The 17,962-nt window shown below is 44.8% G+C and overlaps 1 protein-coding gene across 3 annotated transcripts in view; it reads right to left on the reverse strand.

Moving 5' to 3' along the window:
* The window catches only part of nbas (NBAS subunit of NRZ tethering complex), a gene marked incomplete at its 5' end in the record, with an annotated part of 391,676 nt that overhangs the window by 205,097 nt on the left and 168,617 nt on the right, over positions 1 to 17,962 (reverse strand). For all 3 annotated transcript variants that reach the window (XR_014630909.1, XR_014630910.1, XM_084453787.1), the window contains one exon: positions 2,809 to 2,885. Coding sequence is in view for 1 of the 3 variants with exons in the window: in XM_084453787.1 (XP_084309913.1) it covers positions 2,809 to 2,885 (77 nt within the window). The remainder of the gene's footprint in view (positions 1 to 2,808; positions 2,886 to 17,962) is intronic.

Genomic DNA, 17,962 nt, shown 5'->3' on the forward strand with positions numbered 1-17,962 from the left:
CTGGTCATGTTTACATCTACTGGTACATTCTTACTGGTCAGCATCCAGCACCTGCACACACACAGCTGGTCATGTTTACATCTACTGGTACATCCCAACTGGTCAGCATCTAGCACCTGCACACACACAGCTGGTCATGTTTACATCTACTGGTACATCCTTACTGGTCAGCATCCAGCACCTGCACACACACAGTGCCTAAGAAGGGCCGGAACAACGGAGGTCTTCAAGCGAGACCTCAAGGCATACCTTTTCGACCTAGCCTACAATCACTAGCTAGGACCTTGAGACACAGAAAGGCAGCCTCAAACCTACCTGTGAATCCTCTGTATACATTGGTATTTATCCTGCTATGCACTGTATGTATATCAAGTAGTGTACAGAAGCTGGTTACCCTGAAACAGGCTTGTTCTGTTCTGACAGCTGTGTTGCTTCAATGGCTCAGTGTGCTACTAACCGTTTTCTGCCTCCCCTAGTGCCTCTCTCTCTCCCTCCTATCTTCTAACCAGGTCCAGTGGATGCCCTACTGTCGCCCACAGACCACCCTGAGTCCGATAGATACCCCCGTGTCAGCTGTGGATGTCGTAGTATTTAGTACACACACACACACGTACACACAGACACACATCAGTCCACATCCGGCTTAGGCCTGGACATGATGCTCTTAGCCTTTCTTGCTCTGAAAATTTAATTTAATGTAATTTATTGTTCTTTAAATGTTCTTAGCCATTAGACAAATATATTCCAGGAGCTTGCTCCAGGTTGCCTGTTTCAATATCTGTGTGGTCTGTATGGCTCTATGTACTACTAACCCTGTTCTGCCTTCCCTCTCCCTAGTGCCTCTCTCTCTCCCTCCTATCTTCTAACCAGGTCCAGGTCCAGTGGATGCCCCACTGTCACCAGCAGACCTCCCGGAGTCCGATAGTCCCTGTGTCTGCTGTGGATGTTGTAGCATGTCCGTAGGATGTCCTCTCTCCTATGATGCTTTTTTAGCCTCTCTTACTCTGAAATGTAATTGAATGTAATGTATTGCTTTATAAATGTTCTTAGCCGGTAGACAAACATACTCCTGGAGCTTGCTCGATCGCCTTGTTGAGAGGGGTCAGGGAAGAATTTTTACAGCTCACTTATCTGGCCCCGGGTGATTACTGTTTTTTGCTTCCCTCTGGAATATGTAGAGAGTGGGTCGTATGCCCACCTCCCTTGTTCTCTGTAAAGCGCATTGTGTTGCCTCTGGGTATGAAATGCGCTATACAAATAAAGCTTTGATTGATTGATTGATCCTTACTGGTCAGCATCCAGCACCTGCACACACACAGCTGTTCATGTTTACATCTACTGGTACATCCTTACTGGTCAGCATCCAGCACCTGCACACACACAGCTGGTCATGTTTACATCTACTGGTACATCCTTACTGGTCAGCATCCAGCACCTGCACACACACAGCTCGTCATGTTTACATCTACTGGTACACATCCTTACTGGTCAGCATCCAGCACCTGCACACACACAGCTGGTCATGTTTACATCTACTGGTACGAGTAGAAACAATCCAGCACTCACAGACGTATCACAACAGATAAGTTATTATTTATTATTTACTATTTTAGTGCTTTTTTGTTTGATATTTTGATAATTATGTATTTGTTATTGCGTATCTTACCGATTGTTCCTATTTGTTAAATATGTTCCTGTTTTTGATAGTGTATTTGTCCACAGGCAGTTGAAAGGTCACCACTGGGCATCTCTGTTTAAGAGTGCTTCCTGCCTGGCCAGGCATGGTGCTGAGGACGGCCCTGAGGACGGCCCTGAGGACGGCCCTGAGGACGGCCCTGAGGACGGCCCTGAGGACGGCCCTGAGGCTGAAGCTCTGTTGTCACTGCTGCCTTTTAAAAGTGAAAGTAATAACTAATCCATTGAGATACGTCTGTGAGTGCTGGATTGTTTCTGCCCTTCTTAGTTCTGAGTTGTGCTTTCATTCCCTACTTCCTACATCTACTGGTACAATATTACTGGTGGTCACATAACATCTACTGGTACACCATTACTGGTTCACATAACATCTACTGGTACACCATCACTGGTTCACATAACATATACTGGTACACCATCACTTGTTCACATAACATCTACTGGTACACCATTACTGGTTCACACAACATCTACTGGTACACCATTACTGGTTCACATAACATCTACTGGTACATTACTGGTTCACATAACATATACTGGTAAACCCTTACTGGTTCACATAACATATACTGGTACACCATTACTGGTTCACATAACATCTACTGGTACACCATCACTGGTTCACATAACATCTACCGGTACACCATTACTGGTTCACATAACATCTACTGGTACACCATTACTGGTTCACAAAACATCTACTGGTAAACCATTACTGGTTCACATAACATCTAGGGGTACACCATTACTGGTTCACAAAACATCTACTGGTACACCATTACTGGTTCACAGAACATCTACTGGTACACCATTACTGGTGTTCACACAACATCAAAGTCAATAAAATAATATATCTGGAGAAAAAAAAGAGAGAAAGAGAGAGGAGAGAGATTGAGAGGGTGTGTAGGAGGGTGTGAGAGAAGGAGATGGGGGACAGGGAAATGGGGGACAGAGATAATTTGTGGATAGAGAGAGACAGGTAGAGATTGTGTGTGTGTGTGTGTGTGTGTGTGTGTGTGTGTGTGTGTGTGTGTGTGTGTGTGTGTGTGTGTGTGTGTGTGTGTGTGTGTGTGCGTGCGTGCGTGTTTGTGTGTGTGTGTGTGGGCGTCTAACCTGAGGCAGGGCCAGTAAGTAGGCCAGAGCCAGCGTCATGTCCCTGGGAAAGGCGTCGTTGGCCAACTGAAGCAACACTGTGGATGGAGGGATGAGAGGGGGAGAGAAAAGAGATGGATGAATATTTCAGTCTGACCCCCCTCCCCCTCATCCCTCGTGTCTTGAAAACAGACGACAGGCTGTCAGACACACCACTCCCCAGGCCAGACAAAAGAGGGAAGGTAAAAATATAAAAATAGAAGGAGAGAAAAGCGGGGGGATGGGGAGAGAGAGAGAGAGAGAGAGAGCTCTCCAAAAAGTGCATCATTAACAAGCTAACAAGCACTCCGGAGAGGCTCTGCCTGTCAGTCCATCTGTCCACTGGTCTATTTCTGGAGCCACCATGCCCATATAAACCCTATATCTAGACCAGTGTTGGGGCTATGAGTGTCCATCTATAAACCCTATATCTAGACCAGTCCTGGGGCTATGAGTGTCCATCTATAAACTCTATATCTAGACCAGAGTTGGGGCTATGAGTGCCTATCTAATAACACTATATCAAGACCAGTGTTGGGGCTATGAGTACCAATCTATTAACCCTATATCTAGACCAGTCCTGGGGCTATGAGTGCCCATCTATAAACCCTATATCTAGACCAGTGTCGGGGCTATGAGTGCCCATCTATAAACCCTCTATCTAGAACAGTGTTGGGGCTATGAGTGTCCATCTATAAACCCTATATCTAGACCAGTGTTGGGGCTATGAATGTCTTCTGGTCTGTCCACAACTATGTTACTATGCTAGATAAAAGATTTCACTTTGGCACTTTGGTGAAGTTTAAAGAAGAATTCAAGTCTATGATTCTGTAGCCTCTAAACACATGTAAATGTGTCTTGTTTCCGATGAACTTAAACCAAACCAGAAAATGTCATTATTTTTAGCAATACGTTCAATAAACTGAATGTGGTGGTTAGAGACACTGTTATTTTGAAAGACTCAATTGACCAGCATGCATTGTGTGAAACCGAGCTATCGGGAGGAGGCGAACAGAGTCGGAATTCAGCAGAACAACAGCGGTAGCCATCATCTCTCAAGCGAACATTTGTCACTCAGAACATTTGTCAGACCCCGTATCTAGCTATACCGTAAATCCTCTAATAGTGGCCGGGACCTTTATTTACTGAGCTACAGAGAGCCCCAGGCCTTTACTGGAGGCAGGCCTATGTTAGAGGCAGGCCTTTATTTCTTAAGATTAAACTCTCATGGACATAATCCCTTAATTTCAGGACTTTTATTGCAAAAACATTGCACACACCTAAAAATATGCCCTGTGTCATCCAACAAAACAAATCAAAGAGGCCTACCGGTATGTAAACAGCCAGTTTACCTATTAACAATATAACATCATCACATTCACAGCACATTCATTCACATTCACACACTCCATCAACTACTGAAGCGTAGATCTCCTTTGCTTTGCTTTGTAGTGGAAGGGGCTACGTTAACACCCACTCAGGCGACAACGTCACAAAAACTGTAAATGTTAAAACAAGACAATGTTTGGTGACAACAATTTACCTTACTTTGTAGCTCAAAGTGTCCTCTGAACAATTCAATTTTTCAAATCTACCGGTGTTGTGTCGGTTTAAAACTGCTAATTCTGACGATAGCGCTGCTATTTGGAATCCTGGAAGGGGGCTGCGTTAACTCCCATTCCACCAACTCATATGTACAGTAACATTGCTACAGTAATATGGAATGAAATGGCGACACTTCACAGAACACATAGTGATGATTTGTGGTCGTTTTTATATAACAATATGCACATAAGAAAATATGAAGGTAGACTGTCTATGATATGTAATTGTAGGAGAGTCGTTAACTTTTCCGTTGCAGTTTAAAATATCGCTAGCACAAGCCCAGAAATCAGTCTGGACGTAACGACCACCTCCCGAGTGCGGGCGTTAAAACAATCTGATATGCTATAATTTTCCTCGAGACTCGGTTATATTTGTCCCGCATTGAGTAAATCCAGTCTGAAAGTTTAGCTTTTAGCTCCAAGCTAACTTTCTTCCGCCCACCACCAGCTAGCCGTGCTCTTTTCTTGTCAGCTAAACGCAGTTCATCCTTCTGCTTTCTCCAGTATCTGTTTCTCTTTGGGTCGATGCCAAAGTGCTTTGCAGCTTGCTCTCACAAATTGTCTGCAGCATACTGCCAAGCTCTCTCTTTAAATTTCAAATCAAACTTTCTTCTGGTCGGTGCCACATTTGTTACCACCTCAAACAACGTGCCTAGCAACCAAAACTACCGTAAAGCCCAGAGCTTTTTTTCCCCTCACTTTTTGACCCGGCCTGTATTTGCCCATGTTGACTGTACCCCCGGCCATTATAAGAGACCCGACCTATAACTGAATACAGGCCACTATTAGAGGATTTTCGGTATTTGCTATTTTTTGCTTTTGTAGAAAAACACAGACAATGCCAAAATACTGTGCAATTTGTGGAATCAAGGGTTTACCTGCACTGGCGGGAGTGAGTTTCCATCGGTTGCGGAACACCACAAAAAGTCCAAAGAACTGTTGGTTGTCATCTTTTGGGAGAGTTTGTGCGTTTTGCTGATATAACTTTATAGGGTGGGCTAGAGCTAGAGGGTTAGCATGGTGCACTCGAGTCCCCGTCCTGCTGGACGTTTTCTTTGTTGTTGTTGTTGTAGTCCTTGTTATTTTGTTTCCAGGGATTTGTCGACGCGGCAAATCCCCGGAATGCAGACTTCGTGAACATGCTTTGTTTACATGGAGCAACTATAGTCAAGGAAACCACTTTTTTATTGTTTTGTGGGTGTCTAGTTGTTGAGCGTAATGTTCTAAGGTGGAGTTCTCCTTTAAAGACAAAACACATAAGTTGATACGCCTAAACTGCTGGTATTGATTTCCTAGACTGGCCAAACTGGTGTATAAATCAACAGCTGACTACATTGGATTGGTCAAAGCTTTACCAGTCACAGCTAATGAGGTGGCCGAGTTCACCGTGCCAGCTGAACACTGTCACCAGCTAAACACTGTCACCAACTGAATACTGTCACCAACTAAACACTGTCACCCAGGGACGTGAACAGATAGACACGAGGTGGTGCTAGAGCACATGCCCTTTGCCCTCTGGACAAGGCAAGTGCCCTTTTGAAAGTTACTTTTTTTTTTTCTTTAACAGTGTAGGCCTACTGTATGTGGCCCATGGTGACATCGATCAATTCTCGATTAAAGCGTGTAATAATAATGCCCCAAAATGCGTTGTAATTTTGCCAGCCCCCCCCACACACACACACACCGTTTGTTTTGGTACAGCATGTGAAGCTATCAGTATACTAAGGCTCGCGCGACAATCAAAATACAAAGATCTGTCAGCACCCCCCTCCCCCCCGTCAACATCTCGCCGCGCAAGGTGCCCTTATTTTTTACTGTGCACCTGCCCCCCAAAATGTCTGTGCACGCCACTGCTGTCACCAACTGAACATTGTCACCAGCTAAACACTGTCACCAACTGAACACTGTCACCAACTGAACACTGTCACCAACTAAACACTGTCACCAACTAAACACTGTCACCAACTAAACACTGTCACCAACTGAACACTGTCTCCAACTGAACACTGTCACCAACTGAACACTGTCGCCAGCTAAACATTGTCACCAAATAGACTGGCACCACAGCCACATGGCATTGATATCTACGTAGCCCTCGGCAACCAGTGCCCCAAAGGCCCCTGGGATTCGGAGTCAATCCAAGCCAACCAGAACCCCAGGCCGAGGTTGGACTCAAAACTGTATTCTCTAGAAGAGAACAGGCTGTGTTGGAACAGCATGCTTATAAACACACGTACGCACGCACGCACGCACGCACACACACACACACGCACACACACACACAGACCGACATGCCTGAAAGACATCACCATGACCCAAACATGAAAAAACGAAGAAAGACAAACACTGAAAAACGGGAACAAAAGATGCACTGATGATGACACAGTCCAAAACAAGTTAAAAGTTAAAGTTAAAGCCCCAGTTTGGTGATGTAGCCCCCCAATTCCAACCCTTGATGCTGAGTGCCAAGCAGGGAGGCAATGGGTCCCATTTTTTATAATCTTTGGTATGACCCGGCCGGGGATTGAACCCACAACCTCCCAGTCTCTGGGCGGACACTCTACCACTAGGCCACAGAGCTGGTAAGAGGTTCAGATTAAGACAGACTAGAACATCAGGATGAAGACAGAGCTATATACTCACACACACACACACACACACACACACACACACACACACACACACACACACACACACACACACACACACACACACACACACACACACACACACACACACACACACACACACACACACACACACACACAGCTGACTGCAGTGTTATTGACACAACCAATTCATGTTAGAGAGGACACAGACAGATCAATAGACAATAGAAACATCTAAAGTGCAACACTGAGCAGCACTAACCCAACATGACTCACACCGGTCACCATACATTAGCCCACCACTGCTTCCACTATGACACTGTGTGTGTGTGTGTGTGTGTGTGTGTGTGTGTGTGTGTGTGTGTGTGTGTGTGTGTGTGTGTGTGTGTTTGAATGTGTGTGTGTGTGTGTGCGTGTGTGTGCACGGGCGGTGTACTTGTTTGTGTGTGTGTGTCTGTTTTGTCTGTGTGACCGTCCATTGATCTGTGGAAGATAAATTAATCTACGGATAAACCCAAGGCGGTTGTGTGTGTGTGTGTGTGTGTGTGTGTGTGTGTGTGTGTGTGTGTGTGTGTGTGTGCTTGGTTGCAATGTCACTGGCTCAGAGAGGCATAAGAGCTTTCTCCTCCCCTCTGGGTCCCTATAAGCTACACCTCAGAGTGGGCTCAACATGAACAGCTCTCACATGCTGATAGCATCAGGACAAACACTACCACAGGGGTAAACAAGGGGTACACACACACACACACACACATACACAAACACACTCTCTCTCTCTCTCTCTCACACACACACACACACACACACACACACATACACAAACACTCTCTCTCTCACACACACACACACACACGCACACACACACACACACACATACACACTTATGGAATAAACACTGATTCAACTGTGGGGCATAAATGTCCAAAGTCACCTCCCTCGGGTTTGTGTGTGTGAGAGAGAGAGTGTTTGTGTGTGTGTGTGTATGTATGTGTGTGTGTGTGTGTGTGTGTGTGTGTGTGTGTGTGTGTGTCCATCATCACCTGAATACCCTATTCACAGACTCACATTGAGTTTGCTCTGCTGCCGACGTCCTTAATTACAGCAGGCCTTATCTGGGGAGGTAAAAATCTATATATTTCCTTTCTAAAAGGCCATCCTGAAGTCGTCTCCAGGCCTTTTAGAAAGGAAATCTATTTTCACCGCCGCCCGCTGCCAACTGTGGAGTCATTAATGGAGCATTGTTAAGGGGCGTGGCAGACAGAGCGTTGTTAAGGGGCGTGGCAGACAGAACTTTGTTAAAGCGGGTCAATGTAGTTTTTATACCTTAAAATAACATCTTCAAAATCATTGTGATGGTTCACTGCCTTGTAACAGGCAGGATGGTGCCTCTTTCGTTCCCACCCCTCCCCCCAAATGCTTCTTCTTGAAATAATTATTTTGGTGTAATCCGCATTTATTCACACACCAACTTCCCCTGACATTGCTATAATAACAGCGCAAAATTCTCAAATCACAGTACTAGTGTTGGTCTGTCCTTATCTTGTATGTTTCTATATGTGTATTGTTGTCTTGTGTTGTTTTTATGGCTGTTTTATGAGCTACGTGGCATTTTAATTTCCTTCGGGATAAATAAAGTGAATCAAATCAAATCAAATACTATACACATCGTGATGCAGGCGAAAAGACCAAAGAGGAACATCACAGAAAGAGACAAGACCAGAAGAAGAGAAAGAGACCAAACCAGAAACCAAACTAGAGAATTGGCTATTACTTGATGGCGGGTGCTTCACAGTGAAAGGCTGCCAGACTGACGCAGAGCTGGCCTCTTTGCTGTTGAACCTGTACTGTAGGTACTGTACTAGTGTTCGCTAGCCTAATATAAGCTGGCTTGCTGTGTCTTATGTTGAAATTGCTTGATGTTTGGCTGTGCTAGCTGTTAATGTATGAGGATGCATGTAATCTAGCTAGCTTGGGGCACCATGTTCCCTAGCTAAGCTGCTAACTGGTACTGTTGTATAGTAACTTTTTAGACTTCTTCATCGTTTGGGTTAGTCGGTGCGGTCCTCTCCCCCCAGGCTCGGGGCCGAGGGGCTATCCTTTTACCACCCCGAGCCTGGGTGAGGGGGTCACCCGGGCTATATATCCGGGCACACCTCCAGGAGCCACGTCACTGTTTCGTTATCCACAACCGTCAGGTCACGCATTCTGTTGGGTGTCCGATATATCGGACAGTCCAGGATGACGTAGTATGCGGTTTTTTTCCTCGGCGCCACACTTGCACACCGCATAGGATGCCAAGCCCAATCTGTGATGAGCAGAAGCGTCCGACGCCGTTCCAGCAGGCGTAGATGAGACGCTCAATGATCTTGAAGGGGATACATAGCAGAGAGATTGGGCGGTAACTCTTGGGGTCCCCTTCAGGCTTGTTCGGCTTAGGGATTGAGACAACTAGGGCTCTTCACCAGATTTTGGGGATCTTGAGTTGGCCAAAGCAGGAAGAGAGGAACGCTCTTAGGCAGGACTTCATGGCAGGCGCGGCATCGAGTATAAGCTCCGGGCAGATAGAATCAGGCCTCAGAGCTTTCCCTGGCTTTACATGCTGGAGGGCAGCAGTGAACTCCTCCAATGTGAATTCACCGGAGATGTTACTCCGGTGAAGAACTAGCTTATCTGCTGTTACACAGTGGGTCTCTCTGGAGCACTTTTTAGATTGATTGCTAGCGACTTGGCAAGCTGACGAAGTGTAATGAAAGGCTATGAGTCTGACGCCGATCTGTTCTCTTTTGTAATGTAGCTAGCCCAATGTTAGCTGGCTAGCTACCTGTTAGGTTAGAATTGCTTGATGTAGCTTCCGGTATGGCGACGGACTAGGTCAGAAATGTATTTCATATATTTATGCACAAACGCTAACTGCGAGCTATAAAACCGAACTAGTTCGAGTGTATGTAGGTAGATTTAGCATTCAAGCTCAATCACTCTCCCCCATTAACCTGTCGCTGGATACAGTATGCAAAAAGTTAGAAGCCTATGAACCGCGCATCACTGAAATTGAAGGCTGCCTGTCGGATCAAAGCGACGGATCTAAACGTTAAGAGCAGCAGGTGAACAAACTCCAGAGGGAGAACAGTGAGCTACTGGCAAAGACGGAAGACCTTGAAAACAGGTCTCGTCGAAAAATAATCTGCGCGTCATTGGGCTGCCTGAAGGATGTGAGGGGTGAGAGGCTGTCGCCTTCATGTCAAAGTTTTTCGTGGACTTGATGCAAGATGACTCGTTCACTATCCCACCCGAGCTAGACAGGGCACACAGAACCTTGAGAGCTAAGCCAGTTGATGGAGAGAGGCCGAGACCCGTCATCGTGCGTTTCCTGCGCTTTCAACAGAAGGAGCAAGTCCTCGCTATCGCAAGGAAAAAAGGCCAGCTCATGTATCAAAATCGTAATATTTTTCTCTTTCCCGATCTGAGCAATGTACTGAGAGAAGTTCAACCCCGTTAAGGCTAAACTGCATCATAAGGCAGTCAAATTCTCTCTCCGCTACCCTGCTGTACTCTGTGACACCCATCAGCAAGTGAACTATAGATTCAATGAGGCAGCGGACGTGGATCGCTTCTTCAATGAACACTTTGTGTAAATCTTAACTGTCACATTGTGGGCATGATCGGCACACTGAAAACTCACGTTAAGGGGTGAATATGCAACGTTGCGGGACTTTTTGTTGTTGTAATTTTTTTCTTCCCCTTCTGAAGACTGCGGACAGTTGGACTGTGCTGCCCTCTGCTGGTTGACCCACGCGCAATCCATGGACGTGTCTGCGGATAATGTGACTGTTCTACTACATTGGAATGTGGGTATTCTTATTTTGGGAGGGCCAATAGCAAAGATATTGTTTTGAAAGGACTTACTAATTTCTTGTTTTGGCTGTTACATTTTTGGAACTATATGGTAATATACCATTAGATCATTCTCATTTTCCCACGTGAGTATAGCCCATAAACTGGAGCTTGACATTAGGCTGTGAGTTCATTGAGGGAGAAATTATTTTTTAACGCAGCCTAGATTCTGTTGATGCTCTTCTGTTTATTCCTTGATGCTGTTGATTCGTTGTTGAATACATTTGCTGGCAGGGTAGGCCTACTCTATTTCATACTGGTGTAACGGCGATATTTATTTAAGTGCCTATACACAATGTAGGCTAAATGCCAGTTCGGACCCCAACTGCGCTTTTACATGTTATTAGCGTTGAGTATCTCAATGTATATGTTCAGACTCTCCACTGTTAGGTAGGAGAGTAGAGTGTCTAACCTAGGAGGTTTCTTCTGGGATCCAAGAAGTAAGATGGAACTGCAGTTCACTCCGTTTGGGGGAGCGGATATAGGGGGATGAGTAGGTGGGGTGTTGAGGGGAGGGGAGGGGGGGGTGAGTCAATCAATCAAAGCTTTCAAGCTCCAGCAGTCTGAGCAGCTGAAGGAGGATTTCAAGGCCTTGATCTCCACTGCTCAGGCGTCAGGAAAGACCTGCATCATCTCTGGCCCGTTCTCCTCTCCCCGGTATGGTGATGCTAAATATAGTAGGATCCGTCAGCTCCACATCTGGCTGAAAGGCTACTGCTGCCAGTTGAAGCTTCCCTTCATAGATAATTTCACCACCTTCTTGAACCGCTCGGACCTCTTCGCCAGGGACGGCCTTCATCCTAGCAGGTCAGGTGCCCATCTGCTCAGTATGAATATGGACCTGACGCTGAGATCATCCAGCGTCTGATGTGGTGGGGTAAGCCCGACCCGTCTCAACCACCCTACTGCCAAACATAAACCTCCTGTACCCACGGTTCGGGCTACACCAGCTTCATCTCACCAGCGCTCCATCACCATAGACCTGGATTCCCTGCCCCTCACTGAGACCTGGCATAGCGACGTTTATATTTCTATAAACTAATTTTGCCCACTTGAATATGCCATTCAGCGAATTATCTCCCCCCGCACCCCTATTACCATAAGGTGGATCTAATATGAAAAACCTGATATCCGTTCCAGTGAATATACCATCCAGGCCTACAAGTCAGGCGAGCCAGCCCTTTTCTCAGGAAGCTATTTCAATGGCGATCCTATGCCAAGCAAAACTTTTCTCATTAATGATCTTATATGTGAACGTAAATTAGACTGTATGTTCCTAACTGAAACCTGGCTAAATATAAATGGACCAGCAGCCCTCATCGAAGCCTCTCCTCCTAACTACAGCTTTTTTCAATCTATCAGAAGCGGGAAAAAAGGTGGAGGAACAGCCACCGTAGCTACAGATGCCCTCAGCTGCAGGACCATCTCCTTTGATGATTTTACCTCTTTTGAATACCACGCTATTGTCTTAAAATGCCAGCCCCCAGTTCTGGCAGTAACCGTGTATAGGCCTCCCAAACAATGCCCTGCCTTCTCTACAGAATTTTCAGAACTCCTGTCCATCATCCATACAAATTATGATAAGATTATCATCATTGGAGATTTCAACATACACATGGACACTGAAGCGGACTCGAAAGCCAGGGACTTTATCAACCTCCTAAACTCCATGGATATTAACCAACATATCACTGAGCCAACCCACAACCGCGGCCACACCCTTGATCTAGTGAGTACTAAGGGCCTGACTATCACTGTCTCCTCTATTAGTGACCTCGCTCTCTCCGACCATTTCTGTATCTGTATCACTACACTGGTTACCTGTCAACTCTAGAATAGACTTTAAAATACTATTACTAGTCTATAAATCTCTCCACAGTCACTCACCAGAATACATTTCAGACATGCTTGTTAGGTACATGCCCAACAGACCACTCAGATCTTCAGGTACTGAACTTTTAACAGTTCCAAAAGCCAGGACCAAGAAACACGGAGAGGCAGCTTTTGGTTTCTATGCCCCCAACCTCTGGAACACCCTACTGGAGTGCCTAAGAAGGGCCGAAACAACGGAGGTCTTCAAGCGAGATCTCAAGACGTACCTTTTCGACCTAGCCTACAATCACTAGCCAGGACCTTGAGACACAGAAAGGCAGCCTCAAACCTACCTGTGAATCCTCTGTATACATTGGTGTATTTTCTGCTATGCACTGTATGTATATAAAGTAGTGTATCAAAAGCTGGTTACCCTGAAACAGGCTTGTTCTGTTCTGACAGCTGTGTTGCTTCAATGGCTCAGTGTGCTACTAACCGTTTTCTGCCTCCCCTAGTGCCTCTCTCTCTCCCTGCTATCTTCTAACCAGGTCCAGTGGATGCCCTACTGTCGCCCACAGACCACCCTGAGTCCGATAGATACCCCCGTGTCAGCTGTGGATGTCGTAGTATTTAGTACACACACACACACGTACACACAGACACACATCAGTCCACATCCGGCTTAGGCCTGGACATGATGCTCTTAGCCTTTCTTGCTCTGAAAATTTAATTTATTGTTCTTTAAATGTTCTTAGCCATTAGACAAATATATTCCAGGAGCTTGCTCCAGGTTGCCTGTTTCAATATCTGTGTGGTCTGTATGGCTCTATGTACTACTAACCCTGTTCTGCCTTCCCTCTCCCTAGTGCCTCTCTCTCTCCCTCCTATCTTCTAACCAGGTCCAGGTCCAGTGGATGCCCCACTGTCACCAGCAGACCTCCCGGAGTCCGATAGTCCCTGTGTCTGCTGTGGATGTCGTAGCATGTCCGTAGGATGTCCTCTCTCCTATGATGCTTTTTTAGCCTCTCTTACTCTGAAATGTAATTTAATGTAATGTATTGCTTTATAAATGTTCTTAGCCGGTAGACAAACATACTCCTGGAGCTTGCTCGATCGCCTTGTTGAGAGGGGTCAGGGAAGAATTTTTACAGCTCACTTATCTGGCCCCCGGGTGATTACTGTTTTTTTTGCTTCCCTCTGGAATATGTAGAGAGTGGGTCGTATGCCCAACTCCCTTGTTCTCTGTAAAGAGCATTGTGTTGCCTCTGGGTATGAAATGCGCTATACAAATAAAGCTTTGATTGATTGTAGTTGGGACATTATGAGAGTACCCAGTGGTGCTGGTAAATATCTACGCCCCTAACCACGATGACGAAGACTTCATGAAGAACCTTCTTTCTTCAATACCCAAATTGGATTTGCATGATTTAATACTGGGAGGTGATATAAAACCTAACCCTAACCCTCTTCTTGATAAATCTAGCCCCAAGAGCACAACTCTTTCTAAAATGGCTCAGACATTGTTACAATTCATAGATCAACATGGCTATACTGACCCTTGGCGCTCTCTCCACACGATGGATAAGCAATTCTCCTTTGTTCACATGTTCATAAATCTAATTCGCGCATTGATTATTTTTTCATTGATGAAACCCTTCTTTCCTATTTAGCTAGGGTAAACTCCGATCACTCCCCTCTAGCTTTGGAGCTGACCTTCAAGTCCCATCCCAGATAATTCCGCCCCTGGAAAGTGGACCCTACAATACTGTCAGACTCCCATTTTTGCACCTGTATCACTGAATCTATAGATTTGTTCTTAGAGACTGACCTAACTAGTGATACTAGCCCCAGTTTTCTCTGGGAAAACCTTAAGGCAGTACTTAGAGGCAGGATTATTTCATATTCTGCACATATTGAAAAGACGAGGAAAAAGCAGAAGCAAGAGCTTTTACAATTAATAGTTGATATAGATAAGTGGTATTCATTAGCTCCAGCCTCAGTACAAAGAAAGGGTTGGACTGCAGACAGAATTCAATATCATTTCAACAACAGAGGAGGAAAAACTATTACTTAAAACACGTAGCACCTTTTATGAATATGGGGAAAAGTCGGGGCGCCTCCTTGCACATCAGCAAAAGGGTCAGCTGGCCTCACAATTGATTCCTCGAATAGAAAATACATTGGGTCAAATAGTGTCTGAGCCATCTGAGATCAATGACACCTTCCAGTCCTTTTACTCACAACTTTATGAATCAGAGTCCCCAAGTGACAATACTGAGATGCTGGCTTTCTTCTCAAGCCACGTCATTCCAAATCTATCAGCTGATAGAAAGGATGGCCTGGAAGCCCCACTAAGTCTAGCTGAGATAACCACAGCCATTGCATCAATGCACAGTGGTAAATCTCCGGGGCCCGATAGCTACACTGTGGAGTTTTTCAAAAAAATCACCAAACAACTCGCCCCTATTTTATTAGATATGTATTAGGGATGGGCATTTTCAGTTATTGTAATACTTGAGTACTCTATATTCATAATGAACGAGTACTCGAGTACTCGCTGTTCTGTAGCCTACCGTAAAAATAAATCCGGGAGGTCCGTGGCCATCGATGTAGGCCTACAGTAGGCTATGTGCCCGATTAAGTAAATGTGCCCGACTGTTACGAAATTATCCTGACATATTTCGTTATAGCAAATTTGCATATGAATAAACAACCAACAATTTAAGCCATTCAATCCAATTGCATTTATTAAAGAACAAACGTCACAGCGGACATTGACTACTGTGTTCTTTAACTTATCTTTTCTGTTCGTTTGGCGTCGCATCGCCGTGAGCTAGCTGGGCTAGCAAATGATGTGATTCGGGGTTGTTGTCCAGTCGTCTCATTCATTGTTTCGTTGTGCTTTAACCGCATGTGGTTGAGCATTGAGCTGGTTTGCTTATGATAAGCAAGTTTTACATTGCAGATTTTGCACTGCACACTGTTTTCCCCTTCTTTCTCAAAGTATTTCCAGACTGTACTTTTACGAGCAGCAGACATGTTGCGACTGATTATGAGTAGCCTTACGCAGGTAGCCAAAAACACAGTGCGCAGGTGCATGAATAACAAAGCTTTTTTTTTTTCATAGTGAAACAATTACTCGCCATGGTTACTCGAGTACTGACGTCAACAACGAGTACTCGAGTACTCGTGCCCATCCCTAATATGTATAATGATTCTCTACAGCATGGCATACTCCCACCTACTCTGAGACAGGCTACCATATCTCCGATTCATAAAAAAGGGAAGGACCCAGACAAATGCTCCTCGTATCGCCCTATTTCACTCCTTAAAGTGGATGTCAAAAATAAGTTTTAGCAGGCAGACTTGAAACTGTTCTACCCACTGTCATATCAGAAGACCAAACTGGCTTTATCAGGAGCCGTCACTCATTCACAAATGTGAGGAGGCTTCTTAATATAATCCTCTCCAACCTCAACAACTGTCGCAGAAGGTGTAATTTTTTTGGACGCCGAAAAAGCCATTGACAGGGTTGAGTGGACATATTTGCTATTTTCCCTTAAAAAAGTTTGGCTTTGGAGAACGCTTCATTTCTTGGGTGCACTTACTATACACCTCTCCACGGGCATCCATATGTACTAATTCGGTTAAGTCTGCATTCTTCCCTCTGATGCGGGGAACACACCAGGGCTGTCCTCTATCCCCCCTCCTCTTCGCCCTAGCTATTGAGCCTTTGTCCATAGCATTAAAGACCAACAGATGGATCCGGGATAGTGGAGCACACGGTGTCATTGTACACAGATGATTTGCTAGTTTATGTATCAGACCCAGTTAGAGCCATCCCCAACATTCTCAACACCCTCAAGAACTTTGGTGCGTTCTCTGGGTATAAGCTCAATATTGATAAAAGTGATTTATTTCCCATCAATTAGCTTGCAAGGGATATTGTACAGCCTGACTTGCCTTTCACTCTTTCCGCAGAAAACTTTACTTACTTAAGAATCAGTATATCTCATAGTGTGTCCTCACTATTAGACAATAATTTCACTGCCCTAACATCAAAAGTTAAGGAAGACCTTCGGAAATGGGACAGCTTACACATCACACTGGCAGGGAGAGTACAGTGCATTAAGATGAGCATTGTCCCATGATATCTATACCTATTTCAGTGTTTGCCTCTTTTCCTCCCCATGTCCTTCTTTTGTGACATTGATAGTGCGTTCTCCTCTTTTGTCTGGGGCAATAAAACCCCAAGACTTCAAAAATCTTTATAACAGAGGAAGAGATCAGAGGGAGGTTTAGGGTTGCCGAACTTGTGATTTTATTATTGAGCAGCCAACATGCACAAAATGTTGTATTGGGCCTTCTACGCTGAAACTCAGTGGTGCCAACTAGAATCACATTCATGTTATTCTTCCTCCCTAAAAGCTCTGGTGTGCTATGCGGGTAGACTCCGATCTAAACAGTACACAAATAATCCCATAGTTTTATCCACCCTGATAAATCCACCCTGATAATCTGGCAACAAATAAAGCAACATTTTGGCTGGAGCACCCTTCCCCTCAATACTCCAATATGTAATAACAAACTATTTAAACCTGCTATGACTGATGCCAGGTTCTCTCTTTGGGACAGGCAAGGTCTCAGCACAATTGGGGATTTGAATTGTGATGGCGCACTCTCCAGTTTGGCACAGCTGTGCACGACCTTCGACATGCAAAAATCTGATCTCTTCAGGTACAGTAGGACCCCACTTATCCGAACCCGACGGGACAGAAGGTCGTTCGTATCTCTGAAATGTCCGGATGACTGAAACTTATGTTAAAATGCACCAAATTCAATAAGTGGTATACTTGTTTCATATAGACTCATAAGACAGATAAATACCCTTAATAACTTGTGAAAATGCATCAAAATTGCAATCAAATAGCCAACTAAACTCATATAGCCTAGCCTATAATAGACCTACAGTAGCCTATTATAAAATAACCGAATTTCCACTTGAGTGCGTGCTTTGATCAAATACAGTACTTTATTCTCAAATGAGGCGTACGCTGCATCGATAGGCTACTGTATTCGCGGAACAAAATGGTATAGCCTAAAAACAACCCAACATTAGAACAATTAAAGCAAATGATAATCAATAAATAAATAAATAAAATGACAAACAAGTTGTCGTGTCTTAGGCTATTGTAGCCTAAAAGAAAGTCTCTAAAACAA

This window comes from Borostomias antarcticus (assembly GCF_949987555.1).
Source record: "Borostomias antarcticus genome assembly, chromosome: 19".
NCBI classification, from domain to species: Eukaryota; Metazoa; Chordata; class Actinopteri; order Stomiiformes; family Stomiidae; genus Borostomias; species Borostomias antarcticus.